Below are 17,618 nucleotides of genomic sequence, written 5' to 3'. Positions count from 1 at the left end.
GTTGATACGCAGGTTGGAAGCCGACTTGGTAACTGTGCGACTCGTTTTTAACATTAAAGAGTGGATTGATTTTCTCTGTATCAGCTGCCTTAGGAGCTGAGTCCACCAAAGTGTCTTTATCACAGCTGAAAACACCAAGCGCTCCTCTGAAAACACTCAGCTGGGAGCACTATTTTTCAGCTAAGTTGCTTTGGTTGCTATGATATGGAATATCCATGGAAGATATGGTTAATTTATGTGTTCTACATACCTATTTTTGCAGGTAGTTTGCATCAAATCAAATTTAAAATTGACCTGCCAGTCCTTGTGGGCTCATTTTGTGGGAGAGGAAACATTTCAATACCATCGTCACAAGCTGAAGCTGGACACAGTTTGTGGCAGTCTGTTTGTCCCACCCCTCCTGCACTGTGATTGGATGGCTGAGTAAAAGATTTTGTCGTTTGTCAACTCTTGCCGACCAGAAAAGAAGGGGCAAACGCTCAGTGCCAGGTTATTCTGCCGTCGTTTGTAGCATTGTGTAAATACACAGTGAACCCATTGCAAACACTTTGTTGGACACAGCATCTAGGCTTTTTTTCTCTAACTGTTACAGTTCTGTATATCATAAGACTGTAAATAGTTATATAATGGATAAATAAATCAAGAGAAAAAATAATCAACTATTTTGATAATTTAGCAACTGTTCTAGTAATTTTTTAAAGCAAAAACTATAAAATAATTTTTCAGCCTCTTAAATATTAATATTTGATACTTTTCTTTGTTTTCTATGATAATAAACTCAAAACTTTTGGGTTTTGGACTCAGACATCACAAGAACTTCAAATGCCAACTTCTGTGAAAGAGAAGCTAGAATACTCAGAAATGTTTGTCTAGTTTTACACATTTTAAAAATGTCTGGATTTTGGTATTTTCCTGTTCAAAGGTTGTAGATGAATTGATGGAGGAATGTAGCGTCACATGAAAACATTCTGTGTTTAAGTAAAAACAATAAATTTATTGACAATGACAGGAAAAAACAAAACTAACTTTCTGATCATAGTTGTCATCATATAGTTTTGGTCTGTTTAAGATGTATGAACTCACAGTTTTAGGACTCAATGTGATCTAAAGTTTTTTATTATGATGATGTTGTGGTGTTATTGTGTATTCTGATGTTTTTGCTGTGAGTTTTATGGTGTTTTTTTAATGTCTGAAGCAACAGACCAAATTTATTTCCCCATGTAGGACAATAAAGTTGATCTAAATCTGAATCTGAGGAAGTGTAATGTTGCCATGGAATCAGTGAATCAGCTGCAGGGTTACACCTTGAGCCCTTTTGTTTTTAAAGGATGGCAGGAATCCACTTTTTCATGTCCAATAACAATACAGATAACGCAACCTGAAGTATCTGTTGATGCCGAAATGCTTGTCAAGATTCAGCATTTCTTGTGTCTATCCATGCTGAATGTACCTCGCAGCCCAAACATTTTCAAAAAAACTTGATAAGAAACGGAACCGAATGTACGGAGAAGGATACGTGGCGTCCCCTCAGTGCGGCACACCATGTAGAGACAGGCGGCGATGACGTGGGAGGACTTGCGGCCGCGGGTCAGGTGCTTCATGAGTGCCATCTTGTAGAAGTTGAAGGCCGTGTCCAGACAGTGTTTGTTCATCTGCAGCTGGTTACCCAGAGTGTTGATGTTCTGTTTGGCTGATGGAGACACACACAAATACAAAAACGTATCAGATCACAGAAACCTGGAGAGAATTTTCACTGAAACATGTACAAGAGTTCAGCATCGCACTTGCTTTTATAATTAATGTAAAAAAAGAAGATTAACAAGTATAATAAACAATATATTTAAGCAGAAAGTTTATAGTGTCCAAAAGGTTTGAACACACAGAAAAAGCAGGGTGAATCTGGTTAATTTTCAAAATAAAAGACCCCGTGCAGACTCACGATCATATCATCATATCACTCACCCTTACTGAACATAATTTTGCCTCCTTTAATGTGTCCTTCTGTTAATGAAAAACAGCGTGCTGATTGGTCAGGGTTCATGTGCAGTGTCACATGTCTCTGTGCCAAGTAGGAATAAGCCTTTAAGGTGTTATGATCAGTGAAAAGGACACATGTCATTACACAGGCACATAAACCTATCAGAACACAGACGCCTGGGGAGACGAGCACGAGGGCTCCATTATACACACATGTGTTAATCTAAGTGTGTACTCCAAGACTGCATTAAGTGTGTCATCACACGCAACACACAGACATACGTGTGCTCCATTTTTAGACACACACACACACAAAACACACTGCACAAACCAGTTCAGGTGCAGCTCAACTCAAGAAAAAGGAGTTCCTAATTACTGCTATTGAGCTGCAGGTGTGTGAGTGTGTGTGTGTATGTTGTCGTTGCATGTATGTGCAGAGTTCATGACCGTGGATGAGCTCAGTCGTCATACAAACAAGTGTGTGTGTCTGGGAATGTGAGAGGCTGTGAGCTCATCGCGACTCGTCATGTTGTTCGGTTTAACGCGCTTTCAGATCTGAAACCAGCAGATTTCAGCATCAGCATGACACACACACACACACACACACACACAAAGACACACAGACAGACACACACCCACACAGGCAGAGACACACTTAAACAACGTCTGGGTCTCAGTTCTCTGTTCTGAATCTGTCTCTCATTACTCCAGCAGAATAAAGTCTCTACAGCTGCTTCTGAATCGACCCGGACAAAGACGAGAGACGAGGGAGACAAGAAAACAATCTCACCATGAGGTCTATGAACTTGAAGTAGTACCACAAATCACAATCTATAATTCCATGACAACCGTGCAACTCCATCTATTGATGAAGAGTCACAAGATATGATCAAAAGTTCCAGAACATCCGAGTGTTTTCTGACCAGCGGGTTCAAAGGTCAACAAAGAACTTTTATTTTATCAAAAATAAGAGAAAAAATTAAGGCCAGATCCTAAAAATTCTTGACTTTTAAAATTCAGTTGTTTTTCTACTGTGTTCTTCTTTATACTTCTGATGTTTCAGATGGATTTTAAGCAAAGTAAAATCTTAGCACGATTGTAAATGCATACTTTGTTCCTCTTTTAAATGAGATTTGCATCCATTAAAATAAATATTTTATTGTTGATTGTCTGAATCTCTTTTTCAGCTCTACTTTCAGATCGATATGGAGTTCTCATTGAAATGGAAAAAGTAGATAAAGTAAAAAACAACCGACAAAAGGTAACAAAGAATTACTTGTATTTGTAACAGCAACAGGATAAACAAATGGAGGGAAAGCAGGAAGTACAATCGACAGGAAAGAGGGAAGAGAAAGGTCTTTTTCACTCAACACTGGTTCCTCAAGCTCAAGCTCATTTCATTTCAAAAAGGAAACTGAACTCGCAGAAGTTGCCGTACAAAAATATGCAAATAACAATGATCCAAAAGCAAGACACCATCAAAAACCAACTCAAAGACCTGGAGGTCGGAGACCAAAGACAGACCCCAAAACTGAAACCCCAAAACTTTTAGAAGTGTAATAGCATGAGGAACAAAAGGACTTTCGTATCTGTAGCTTTGGTTTGAAGCAGCTTCTGTGAAGATAAAAGTTAATTGCTACCCTAATTTCTACAAAGTTTGTGTCTTGGATGATAAGTAGGGCAGACGCTCGGCTCTGCGGCTGTAATTGGGGCTCTCTTCACTTAGTTTCTTGCCCTTTACGTGACTCTTTAGCTCAAAACTCAAAACAGTGTCTGATTCTTTAATAGGAGCCTCTAAATAAAAAAATAAATAACGCCACATAACATTTACATGAACAAAAAGTGGGACACCCTGAAGCAGAGTGGCATTAACACATCCAGAGAATGTGTTGAAACTATCTGGGGAGCTGCTTAAACCAGAAGTTTCATATACCTGGATTAAAAACACAGCAAAGTTTGGTTGTAAATGAGCCTTTCATTATCATCAGAACGTCAAAAGGCCTCAACCACACAGCTTTAACAGACAGAACATGTTATTATTGTTTGTTTATCATAGAAGACAAGAATGAAAAGTTCGTTCTTGACCTCAGAAATAGTAGCTGGACTGGAAGAAACCAAGAATGCAGGAAACAGACAACAGCTGTGTGTGACCACCAAACTAAAACCAGTAACAGCTTAAACTTGGATGGAGTCAAAGTCAAGGACCAGGAACTGGTTTCACAAAGATGAACTTTGACCATGGCTCAGATTAGGACTGAATGATTCTGAAAAAATATCTAACTGATTATTTTGACTGATGCTGTAATTGTGATATGACTTTGGACATTAGAGGTAATGATATTTTTTACATCATTACTCTTATTTTGAAGGAAGGAAGGAAGGAAGGAAGGAAGGAAGGAAGGAATCTGCACCAAATGAAGATTTTTTATGTCTGTAGAATCCGACTTGTAGGACAGGACGTCTGTGCCTCACAACATTCATTCATTTGCAAGTTTTTGCCTCACATTTTGCCTTTAACAAATATTGCACTTCCTGCAATTTTGAAATGACAATTTCTATCAATTGTGCAGCCCTAGACTTCAGACAGACGTCTAAATGTAGCTGTTCCACAAAGCAGTTTAGTTGTTGTAGGACTACAGCACAATGAATTCTGGGTAAATTAAGAACTTTTTCAAAATTTAAAAAACATGCCAGACTGAGCGACTGCATCCATCTACTCAGCTCTGTCCGCAGAAAACGTGTCTTTGGAGGAATTAAACAGTTATACAATGTTTGCTGAGATGTAAGCTAGCTTTAGCCTCAGTCTGTTAGCATTAACATCATATCATGTACGCAGCTGTCAGGAAACTTTGCATGAACACTTCCACAGGGTTCTTGTTTTAAAACACGTCAGGTGGAAACATTAAAACGTCAGCTGGATATTTCTCAGGTGACTCAAGCAGTTAGCATTAGCATTAGCTTCCCTTAATCAGCTACACTTATGAAATCTGCTTGTGAGAGCCGTCATTTTAGTCAAAAAAAATCCACTGTCGTCAGTCGAAAATGAGAAGCTGCTTCTGTTTGCCTCTTCAAGGAATCACAGACCTCATGTTTCAACAATTTCCATGTTAAATATGCCGCCATTATCACCGAAAAGAAGAATGATAAAGAGAATGCAAAGCTTGGCAGGCATAGCAACCGTAACTAAGGAGGGCGGGGCCTAGAGAAGGACAGAAAATGTTGTTGGAGCATGTCAGCAAACAATTTAATGCATCCAAATCTTGAAGCAACATGAGGATTTATTTGGAGTCTTGTTTGTGGCCTCATAAATGTAATAAAATGGTTTGGCCTCCTCCAACTCCCGAGGGAAATGTCGCCTCTTCAGCTGCTAAATGCTCCAATTTCTTCACCAGCTAGTCTCTGACTGAGTCTGTCTGCTGCCGAGCAGGTTGTGTACAGATGGTTTATCAGAGCTTATTTGCTGGAAACACCAAAACTATGAGTTAAAGAGGCCGCAAAAAGTCAGAGCTGCAGAGGTGGTGATGATTCTCTGAGGGTTTCTCACCATCAGTCACATTAGAGTCGTTTGATTTATTGTTCATATAAGAAAAAAACTAGAACCATAGATGATTTCTGGCCTCATATCGTGGTATCAATATATTCATACACCTTCCAGCTCTACATCCAGATTTATGGGAATCAGACAGACATTGGGTTTTTACTGCAGCTGCAGTTTGTGATTCAGGCTGTTCAGACAAAGTGAGGTTTCACACATAAATCTTTAGCCTGGAGCTGTTTTAAAGCTGCATTTAAATTCCAGTCATCACGCCTCCACCGCAGAGCACTGTGGTCCCCGTACATGAGGGACCGGTGATGCATTATTGTCCAACACTAACACAGGAGGAGGCGGGGTTTGTGCTCCCAGATATGAATCAGTCGGCGGTGAGACAGAGGAGGCGCAGACGGCCCACTGGGGAAAGTTTCTAGAGGACTGAAAGAAAGAAGAAGAAGAGGAGCTGTTGCTCTCCCAGAGATGCCTGCAGTCTCACAGACGGCCATAAATCTCCCCCACAGACCTCAAACACACATGCGCACGCGCACGCGCACACGCACGCACACACACACACACACACACACACACACACACACACACACACACACACACACACACACACACACACACACACACACACACACACACACACACACACACACACACACACACACACACACAGAGCATGATAAGGCTATTCCCACTGCCACACAATAAAACACACAGTACAACACACACAGTAATAGTTCAGCGCTTTCGTATCGATCGTGGCGAAGTTTTGCCTCTCTCATGTCTGTGTGGTAAATATGAAGCTCCAGGACAGCAGATGCTTAGCTTAGCTTAGCGTAAAGACAGGGAACAGGGAGAAACAGCTGGCCTGACATCAGGGCTGTGATGATAACCATGTTACTGCAAAGTGTGTCGACCGTCATCACCACAAATTTAATTTTAAAGGGTCAATTTCATGTCATTCACTTACGCAATGCATTTCAGATTAGAGCTACACTAGGGCAATATAGTCTACTACAATTTTGAAATCACGGGATGCACAACATGTGTTTGAGGCAAAATGAGTTTGAATCCTCCAGCTGGCCGGGGGGGCTGCAGAGTCTGTGGCAGGGGCAGGACCTTTCTGTGCGGAGTTTGCATGTTCTCCTCATGTCCGCGTGGGTTCTCTCTGGGTGCTCCAGCTTCCTCCCACAGTCCAAAGACATGCAGCATAACAGGCTGATTGAGAACTCTAAATTGCTCGTAGGTGTGAATGTGAGCATGAGTGTTTGTTTGTCTCTATGAGTCAGCCCTGAGATGAACTGGTGAACCCTAAGCTACGCGCACGTCAAGTCAGGAACACGGCCACTGATCAGCTGACCCTCAAACCAAGGTATCTGGGATTGCCAGTGGACATCTAGCAGCATGTTAACAACACAAGAAACTGTTTTCAACACAGAAAAATCACAGAGGACACTCTGTGTTTGATCTATCATTATGGATTCATTTTATCTTGTCTCAAAAAAAACTCACGATTGCACCGGAGATGACATTGTAAGCACAAAGGTGCATAATAACAGTCTCGAGAAGCTGCACCAGACTCTCTGTAACCTGTACTGTGAATTTACTGCCAGACTGACAACTTAAGTTATTCCTCTGTTCCATTAGCAGCACCGGCGCTCTCAGTCGCCACTTTCTCTCCCTCGCTTGCATGCTTCACACGCACATAAATTATCTTTTAAGAGGTGAAAATGCTGTTTAAAAATATGAAAGATCCCTAATTATGAATTATTTTTCAGAATCCCAGCACAGCAGGCAGAGTGACACTTTGCACAGGCAGTCAGTCAATTAGGGAAACAAATATAATATAATTTTGCATTAAAATTAATATAATTTTGCACCTTAATAACACAATTAAACTCTAATGCAGAGGGGCTCAAACTGCTTCAGGGGAGGCTTTTCCCAATCTTCGTCTAAGGCAGTGGTTGAAAATAATTCAAGTTGCATTTTAGTGACATAAAGGTTAGCATGATGGCGTCAGCAAACTCCTGTAATACAACACAGGAGGTGTTTGCATTGTGTCTCACCATTAAGTTTAAGTTTTGCACCTCTAAGGGAAATAGACACATCAGTAACATGTTTATAGTCCTTTCTAACTGGAGATATTTTGACTCGTCATACCAGGAACAAGCAGCTCAGCTAAATGGAATGCAGCAGTTTTTAATTAATCCTGTGCTTTTTCCTGCTATAACAAGCAAAAATGTGTGCTGTGAAAAAGCTTAGCGAGGTAAGCTGTAGCGTAGGTAAGTGCAATTATTTTGACTGACATTGCATCTGCGATATGATTTGCGATATTAGAGGTAATGATGATAATAAAATTACTATGATGTGATATTTTTGCATCAATCTGTACTAAAGGAAAATTTTCTTTTTAAGCCTGTAGAATCTGATTTGCAGGACAGGACATCTCTGTCTCACAACATTCATTAATTTAAAAGTTTTTTCCACGCACATCCTACCTTTAACAAACATTGCACCTCCTGCGATTTGAAACTTGTAGAAAGCCACATTGTGATTTCGGTTCAGTTTTGGATCTCTAAGGGAGAAAAGTAGGGCTACAGACTTTTTTTCACAGCAGATATTTCGACTTGTCAGAACAAGAACAGCACAAGTGAAACAAACGGCTCACCTAAATGGAGAACAGCGGTTTTTAATTACACCTGTGCTTTTTCCTGCCATAACAAGCAAAAATGTCTGCTGTGAGAGAGCTTTACAGGTGCTGGTAGACAGGTTTTGTTCCTCTCAGACAGCCAGGCTAGCCGTTCCCCCTTGTTTCCAGTCTGCATGCTAAGCTAAGCTAACCCCTCAGCTCATTCTCACCAAGACGACAACAATAATAAAACTCAAACTATTCCTTTAAGCAGCATGTGACCGTGCTATAAGAGAAAATATATCCTAAACAAAGTCTACGCTCACACAGAATTAAAAACTTTATTCCTCATGCTCGTATTCAGACTGTAACAGAAGTATTTCCCAATCCTCATCCTCCTATCTTCACTCTCACACACACATGCAGTGTGATTAAACTAATCCCCAATCCACACACTCACACACACCCAAACACCCCCATTACTCAGCGTCTGCTGCAGTCTGACAGCTCTGTGACTCTGCAGCTCCGTCGCTGAAACATCATCAGCGGAGCAGACGGTCGTCGCCGCGGTAACCAGCTGCTCGCCGTCGTATCCGAGCCCTGGCTCTCTGCCCAGCAGCCTGCCAGTCCTCCGCCGAGCCTTTTCCTGTCTCTTTCTGCGAGTTGTTGATGTGTTTCTACATTAAGAGTTGCTGAGATAAACCCGCTGTGTCAGTGCGAGGCCCTTCAATGTTCCCCCCCCCGACCCCCCCACAGAAGACTGAGGAGCAGGTCAGTCTGGAGCCTGACAGATATATCGACAGGACTGGTGCTATCAGCCGATGCCGGCATATCACAGATGCAGAAAAATCAAAGCAACAACTGTCAGAGCACGGGGGACACGTCCTCCTCACGTCTACAGTTTCAGTTTGATGTATTCACTAAAATCTCTCCAAAGTTTTACCATCCAGCTGCCGAAATCTAAAAAGAGAGGCTCTGAAGTGCAGTTGGATTTTAACGATTCCAATTCTGCTCATGGATTTTGGTTCTTGATTCAGATTCAGCAAGTGTCCTCCTGCCGTCTTCACAGCAGAGTTTTGTGAAATGCTAATTACCAGAGACTAAAGTTACCAGTGGAAACACTGAGCTAAGCTAACAGTTAGATGGTCATGATGACTGTGGGCTCTTTTCTGGTTTCTTGAACATTATGGTGTTTACTGCGATGATAGAGCCCATCATTGTAAAGCCATTTGTAGGTTTTGCTAAATTTAGCTGATTGGCAGTGGGTGGTGGTGGACTAAAGATTAGAGAGGCGAGCTTGTGACCAGAAGGGTGGAGAAAGTGAAAGGCAGCACTCGCCCCTCCCTCATTACCAACACTGAGCTGCCCTTGAGCAAAGCCCTTAACCCCAACAACCCCAATGGATCTGCTCAGTGTCCGGCAGATAAGACTGTGGTTGTACTGGCGTGACTGTGATCAGGGCGTTCCTGCAAAAGAGAGCGTCACTCTCGGTGAACTTAACCCCGAATAAATACAGGATAAAACTCAGCAACAGCTAAACAGGTTAACTGCAAATTATACAAGACTTAGAATTTAATAAGACAAAACCATCAGGAGGCAGGAAGACGTGCATGCATTAAACTCGCATGTCTGGACGCAGACAGACAGGTCAATATATGACAGGTGTCTGCAGGAAACTGTTTAATCTAAAACTAACACCTGTGAAATCTGTACGAATCAATTAATCCGTTGATTCCACTGGATACAGCACCTCTGCACGATGGTTTTGATCTGTTTTGAAATTGATCGGATTGTGTGTTTTCCTGACGGCTCAGTCTTCTCTGTGCAGACTGACACACCATCTGTCAAAAACGGACAAAAATGGCATGTATTTGAAGTGGAGTAGAGCGCCGCGCCTGGCGGAATCTAGCCGTAATATAAGTGAAATTAATATTTCCTAATCAATCCTTTGAAATTGGAATTTTTTGGAATTGGTCCTACACTGTGATAAAAGTGATAAAAACTCACTCTTCATGTCTTCCAGACAAATCTATCGAGTTCATGTTTTCATTTGTTTTCAGTAAATTTGTTAATATTTGCAAATTAATCTGGAAATATGAAATAAGTAATATCTAAATCATCCTAACTGTTTTTCAACTTTGATTATGTCTCATAATAAACACTTAAATTCATTTTAAACACCATGACAGTGTGTATGTGTGCACATATGACACAGAGTTTGTTTTGGTGCCACTGCACATCTTTCAAATTCACACACCTAATTATTAAAATGATATAAATTATATTCTATAACTTGATTGTTTCTACTGTCCCAGACACTGTATGCTGTATGATTTGTGTCCCAGGTGCAGTTTTTATTGTCTCGGGACAATGGGACTTCCTTAATTTCGAGCGGTGATCAAACGCCAAATGGACAGTAATGAACATTCAACTGACAGAATAACCCTTGTGTTTATTTGCATACAGAGCCGGGAAGTGAGATTCGATCACAACTGGTCACTTGGGACTAATGTGGAGATGAATTGTGATGCCAGGTGTGAACGCACGTTGACACCAGGTGAAACAGACAGTCATGATGCTGGCTGAGTCTGTATCAGATCTAAGGATGTTCCTGGCCACTAATTTCCCTGTCGATAACACGCAAAGTTTTAAATTTAGACTAGTTTAACAGTAAGAAAACTCTAAAGAAACAGTTAACCTTGAGCACAGTGTATTAATTGATAACATTAAATCTCGTGTGAATAAAGCACTACTTATATTAAGAGTCATTTGAAGCTGTTAATCAGTCTACAATCGCCAAAAATTAAGAAATGCAGCTGAAATGTGAGGCACCTTGCATCACAACAACTCACTAAATGCTTCAGCTTTTCAGACTGAACACGATCAGAGTCTGAAGGTAAACGACACCATTCAGATTCATTAATCGGCTGAACCAAACACAAAGAAAACAACTAAAGGGTTTGACTTTACCATCAAAGATCAAAAAGGCGAATTTACTGTATAAGAGGAGTTTTTTTTTAACAAACGGGATGAAAAGATTGAAGGTAAATCTGCTCTGAAAATGATGAAAAGCTTTTAATTACTCGGCTGTTGTGTCAGACGAGGTTAAAAACACAGACAGCTGCTTTCTGAAGACAACGTTTGCACGCCACACGAAATAAGTGAAGATTACAAAAGGCTGAAACTAAGGCTGAAAAAGTGCAAATTGTGAGCAAAATATTGGGGATGTTTTCTACAGCCTTGCATGTCAGAAATATAAAACGTTCTCTGAAGAACTTTTCTTAGATTAACATCATCTGTCTGCTTAATAAAAGTGTCTGTAAACAAAAATAAATGATTATCCTGATTCTCAATAATTCATCCAAACATGGAGAACAGAGGGATAAAATGTCCATGTTTCCTGACAAAAAGCCACCAAGTTTTAAACATAAACAAACAGCAGATTCAGTGTGCAGCAGAGGTTCCTGCAGACTTTAAAGAAGACATGTGGCGCCCTCTGCTGGTCACTCACCTCTCGCTAGCGTCTGAGCTCTGGACTCCCTCCCAACACCTGTGAAGTGTCCGTCTCCAAAAGAGGGGACGGTCCCGCCAGCTGAAGACAAACACCAGACAGGAGGGGAAATAAAATGAATATAAAAGTTTCTGTAAATCAAAACAACTTATAAGAACAGGTAGAAAATAAATGTGGACTCCCCTCAGGCTTGACATTTTACACTTTTGTTACAAGAGACACTTTTGTTACAAGAGACTTTAATAATTACAGATAAATATAATAACCTAAAGCAACAAACTGACCTAAAATAGCTGGTGAGTAGTTTGATAATTCATTAATAATTTTTCATTTTCAATCAAAATTTCAAACATCAAATGGTTCCAGATTATTGAATCTTTTCTTTTTCTTACAGTCTAGTTAACTGAATATCTTCAGGGTTTGGACTGTTTGTTTATTTGTTTGTTTTTGTTTTAATTTTGAGGATGTCTCACTGGGCTCTGGGAAACAGCGACAAGCATTTTTCACTATTTCTTGCCATTTTACAGACCAAACTATTACTGAAGAAAAAAAAGGTTTTACATTAGACAAGTCAGAACAAGTGAATGCCTTCAGATTTTGCTTGAAAAATTAATTTCTGAAGTATTGAATCATCAAAAAAACTGACCATTTTCTGTTCATCTGATCAATCAGTTGTTTCAGCACTAAAGCACTGCATTTTTTTTCAGAATGCAATAAAACTGTAATAACCTGTCTCAGAAATAAAAGACTAATTCAGCATCCTGACCAGGTATTATTATGAAGTGCTGTGTAATCAAACAGCACACTCTAGTGGACACTAACAGGGACTACAACAACACAGGAAATAAAACCCAACGTGTCTCATGCAAACTCAGCAGGAGTGAAAAGTCCTGCAGACTGAAGGTCAAAGATAATCTGAAGGTAAATGTTACTCACTGATAAGCAGCTGTGGACCAAGACACACACACACACACACACACACACACACACACACATATTGACTCACACAGCAGCCTTACATAAGAGCCACGCTGTGTCTACGACACTCATACAACTCCTGAAGAAACTCACATGTACTGATGCTTCACCATTTCATGTTTCACTCAGCAACAGGACATAAACTTCTGCAGGTGGACAGATTTTAAAAATGTACTTTGTTGTGATTTGTTTTTGTTGTTTATCCTTTTCTAAGAATACAGACGGTTTCACGTCTCCAAAAAACACTGAACTACAACAAAACATCTGATAATCACTTACAATCATATGCAGAAATGTTAAACTCCATTATTAAAGAGATCACAATAATGTAGAATAATAGTTTGCATTAATTTGTACAGATTTTTCTCAGAACAGTCTCAACTCAAGATCCATTTACCAGCTTGTTCTGAAGCTTCATCAGCAGATGACATTTACTTTCTTTAGTTTTCTGCAGTTATTAATAGTCATTTTAAGCCAAGATTGACAAGAAGTCATAAAAGTAAACAAGGATGAGAAGTCCTGAAAGTGCTCAAAAACTTTACAAAGTCTGTCCACCAATGAAAACAATGTGATGCAGCTGAAAGCTCAACAACCAACTAGTAAGTGGACCCTGAATCAAGATCATCAAAATGCCTCAAGTTTCTATCAGAAGTTTCTTTCAGCACATATTGTTTTCATTTAATTCACATTAAACCATCACACACAAAGTTCAATTAAAATGTTTGATAAGGGCAAAAATGTTTGGGGCTTTCTTGTATATTAGTGGCCATTTACATAAACAATTCTGTTTCTGTATGTGTGTTTTCAGTTAAAAAAAACCCGAAATAAAATCAGGAAGGCGTCACAAGATCGGTCTTCAGAAAATCACTTAAACTAATAACAAAACAAATAATCAATACATCAGTGAAGGTCACAGCTGACAGGATTTGAATATCTCTCTCCTGATCTTTAAAGGGATGGTTCATCCCAAAAATCAAAAATACAAGTTTTTCCTCTTATTTGTAGAGTTGGTTATCCATCTAGTTTTGTAGATGTCAGCTGTAAAGATGTCTGACTTCTCTCAAGTGTAATCGAACAAGATGAAACTTTGTTTATGGAGCTCAAAGCACCAAAACAATACATCTGAAAAACTCAACACGAGTGTCTCTTCTCAGAAATCATGACCCGGTTACAAAAGATAATCTACAGACTTTGTTGTGAGCAGCATTATATTGGAGAGAAAGCAGACATCTCTGTGACTGATATCTTCAAAACTCTGCAACTCACTCTAAAACAGTTTAGATGAATAAACAGCACTACAGATTTTATAAATAGCCCTCTAAATTTTAGTAAAGTATAAGTATAAAGTAGCAAAAACTGCAGTAACTCAGATTTAAACCAAAGTACAACTATCTACAAAAAAACAACACAATCAGCTGTTATATTTGGACTTTCACGGCAGCAGTTTCTCATCGTTCTCACCTTCTGCAGAGACAAACTGTCCGACGGCCAGCGATCCTCCTCCAGACTCTACAAACTCCACCTCCGACACGATGATGTTGTCCTCCAGCACGGAGCCGCAGCCCATGCAGACGGCATCGCCGCGTGCCGCGTCCACATCGATGTCCGAGCCGCCGCAGTTCTTACACACCTTGGAGCTCATGGTGTCTGACGGCAAGCCTCAAAGCCTGATGGGGAAAAAAAAGAGACAGGAGAGATGAAAAATTTGTCATTAAGCAACAAACTATTTCTCGCCTCAAATGTTTTCAGAAAAAAACATTTTAGTGACTGTTCAGCTGTAATTTAAGAAAGTTTGTCACCAAGCACCGTCCCAACTTGCATCTGTCACTCAGAGTTACATCACAGGTTTCTTTGCTCTGATTGGTTGTAACTCCATCTGAGGAGTGTTGCTCTGCACCCGATGATATCAGCCCACGAAGATCAGAAATTAACTCAGAGATTCCAGATTAATTCACATTTGTCAGAGCTCCTCTGTGACCAAAACATGGTTCAGTTGGTGTTTATCTCACATTTCAGATAAAAGTTGTCAGCAGCTCCACCACACAGAGATGATGGATTCATTTAAATAACTGCAAAATTACCCAAAATATCACCAAAGGTAAACTTTAGAGAAAAGCTAAAAAATCTGATATAAATGTTTCAGAACTCTTTTTTCTCTCCTATCCCAATTTATCGCCTGGAGGGTTGGGAACCACTGGGCTAAATGACCAAACTGTATATTAGATAGTTCAAACTGCCTCCACCTTGAGCAGAAAAACTATTTTTGTAAACATAATAATGCCTCCCCCCTGCCCAGACTCCCACTCAGGTTGGCGATCGGTGTCCATGAACGGTTGGGGTTTTTCTGTGCATTTTTTGTCGCTTTATTTTGTTAATTTAATGGTGTGTAAAGTGAGAGCCACTGCTCGGTGATGAGTTGTCATGTCAGTGTCACCGTACCCACCAACTGAGCCTGAGGTCTCAGTATGTAGGGTCGGCTGGGGGAGGGGGACGATCTGTTGCACCCTTACCGTAGAACCAGACTATTTTCACAGCTAAAGCAGCGATTTATGGTTTTATGTCAACTTTGTGACTGTTGGAACAGAAGAAAGACCAACAAAGACAGTTTTGTTGAGTTTTATATCATTTTTCTGTAAAGTCTGAATCGTGTGTTTTATGATGAGTTAACGAGGCAATTAAGCTCATCTTAGTTTGGTGAAGGAGAGAAACTGATTCAGAAGGTGTATGTTAGTATTTTCATGTGTAAACAGGAAAATACGTGAGTAATGTTTCATTTTTTGATGCTTTGAGAGTTTGTTAGCTGGATGAAGCCAAGGTACATGGCATACACAATGCAGTAAAGCAGCCACTGGCACACGTTCCAGCTGAGACTGGGGAGGCGTTGTACAAAGAAGAACTCTTTGTATTTGACATTAACACGTAATCTGTGAGTTTTATTTGTATAGTAGACCAACAGGGTTCAGTGTTGAGGTCAGAAATGTTCTTGACTGACATCAGTTTTTACTTGCTCCTGTACAAACTGCTTTATTTACTGGAGGTTATCACAGAAGAAGAAAGACTTGTGTCTACTACTTGTGTAAGTAGTTAAGACTGTCCATCACAGTTTTTGAAAGACAAAGGTGAACTGAATATCTTTGAGTTGGAGGCAAAAACAAGACATTTGAGGACATCAACTTGTGCATCAACCAATTAACTGACTCAGCCCTAATTCAGTTCATTATGATAATATTGGGGGCTGTAGTTCAGTCCGTAAGGGCTTGGTTTGGTTTGGGAACCGCCCCTGACTGCTTGGGCACCTGACTATATGTAGGTACAGTATCTGACTATATGCAGGTACAGTATCTGACTATGTGTAGGTACAGTATATATATATATATGTGTGTGTGTGTGTGTGTGTGTGTGTGTGTGTGTGTGTGTGTGCAGCCATCTCACTCTGACATCTCTCTGATGCATGTCTATGCATGTGTGTTTTTCTGTGTATAAAAATTAAATTGTGACAAACATAATTCCCCCTGGGGATTAATACATATGCCTCCTGCTGCTTCTAAATGACTAAAAGGGGAGAAACTCCATATCTGAAAGGCTGAAAACAGCACTTTTTTTTAACCATTCTTGCATGAAAAATTACTCTAACAATTAATTAATTATCAAAATAGTTTATTAGCCCAGTCAGGGAAGTGAGCTGCATTATTTACTAGCCCGATATGGCATTTTATTTGGCCAGGGCAAGTGGGCAATCCTTATTGCTGAGCTCTTGCTCTGAAGCTCAAACAAAAAGTGTTACTACCATCCCCGGTCTCCCCTACTTTTTACTACTTTAAGTACATTTTTCTAGTAACACTTGGATTTTACTGAAGTAACATTTTCAGTGCATGCTTTTTATTTGTATCAGAGTATTTCTGCAGTGTGGTATCAGTATTTTTCTTGAGGTAAAGTATCAGAGTACTTCTTCCATCCTCCAGCAGTGATTGAACTCACCTTCACCGGCTGCTCTGCTCTCATTAGCCGGTTAGCTACGTGGCACTGCTCAGCACCGGCAGCTAGCTCAGCGTTTTATCACCTACCAGCCAAAAGGCGAGGTTTTTACAGGCTGAATTAACCAAATTACATCCATGTCTTGTCTCATTTCGTATTCCTACATTTAGTTTAATTTATATTTTCTTTATTGAGGCTGGTAGTTGAGCAGCAGGAGTGTGAATCTCTCACATGGAGCTGTTGACAGCTGAGGACTGAAGCTAACGGAGCGCTGCTAACCGGCAACACTGACCTCGACACACACACTTTAACAGACACGAACGTGATGTAATGAGTGTTTAATAAAGACACAGCCTCACAGGTGATTAAACACACATACCGACGGTCTGTCTGTGGTGTCGGTGAACATACCTTCAGTCCGGTGGAGTCACTCAGTAGCCGCCAGCAGCCACGCCGGGACGCGTGTCAGCCTCCTCACCGCAGTGTTTTCTACAAAAACTCTGATTTTTAAACAGTTTCTCATTCACTGAGAGGCTTATCGCATCCTATCTACGGTCCGTGGAGAACAAACAGCAACCTGACGGCGTGCACACCTCTGATAATTACTGTAATATCGCTGCAATCCTGAACACAACACACCCAACATGTGCGTTTGATGCTGGGGAGACACGGACGAGACCAAATCAGCCCGGAGGGGTGGAGCGCTGTCAACAATTTAAATAATCTGTAAATAATGGATCAGTTTGGACAAATGTCAAGTCAAACTATTCTCAAGGTTTATGTTAGTTGTTAGAAACACGTAAAATCATCCCTGCATGACAAATGTTAGCATATAAAGAGTAAACACCGGCAACAGAATCCCCTATATACTGTGATGGCACTTGGTACGTCGCTGCTTTTAAATAGACAGTTAGGTTAAATAGATAAGGGGAATAAAATAAAACCAGACAACCAAAAATAAAATATTCATTGATATATACAAATTTCTATTTTTAATAATGTCACTT

At 40.3% G+C, this 17,618-nt stretch overlaps 1 protein-coding gene across 1 annotated transcript in view; it reads right to left on the bottom strand.

Annotated features, from left to right (window-relative positions):
* brf1a (BRF1 general transcription factor IIIB subunit a) overlaps positions 1-17,279 on the bottom strand; it is a 148,798-nt gene extending 131,519 nt beyond the window's left edge. Inside the window, exons 1-4 of the mRNA XM_084742273.1 lie at positions 17,023-17,279; positions 14,098-14,303; positions 11,659-11,739; positions 1,517-1,690 (exon numbers count right to left, since the gene is read on the bottom strand). Of these exons, the coding sequence (XP_084598399.1) occupies positions 1,517-1,690; positions 11,659-11,739; positions 14,098-14,278 (436 nt within the window). The 5' untranslated portion in view covers positions 14,279-14,303; positions 17,023-17,279. The remainder of the gene's footprint in view (positions 1-1,516; positions 1,691-11,658; positions 11,740-14,097; positions 14,304-17,022) is intronic.
* Between the last annotated feature and the right edge of the window lie 339 nt (positions 17,280-17,618).

This window comes from Lutjanus erythropterus, chromosome 18 (genome assembly GCF_056507025.1).
Source record: "Lutjanus erythropterus isolate fLutEry1 chromosome 18, fLutEry1.hap2, whole genome shotgun sequence".
NCBI lineage: Eukaryota > Metazoa > Chordata > Actinopteri > Lutjaniformes > Lutjanidae > Lutjanus > Lutjanus erythropterus.
The sequence above is the reverse complement of the archived record's forward strand: the minus strand, read 5'-3'. Positions and strand labels throughout refer to the sequence as shown.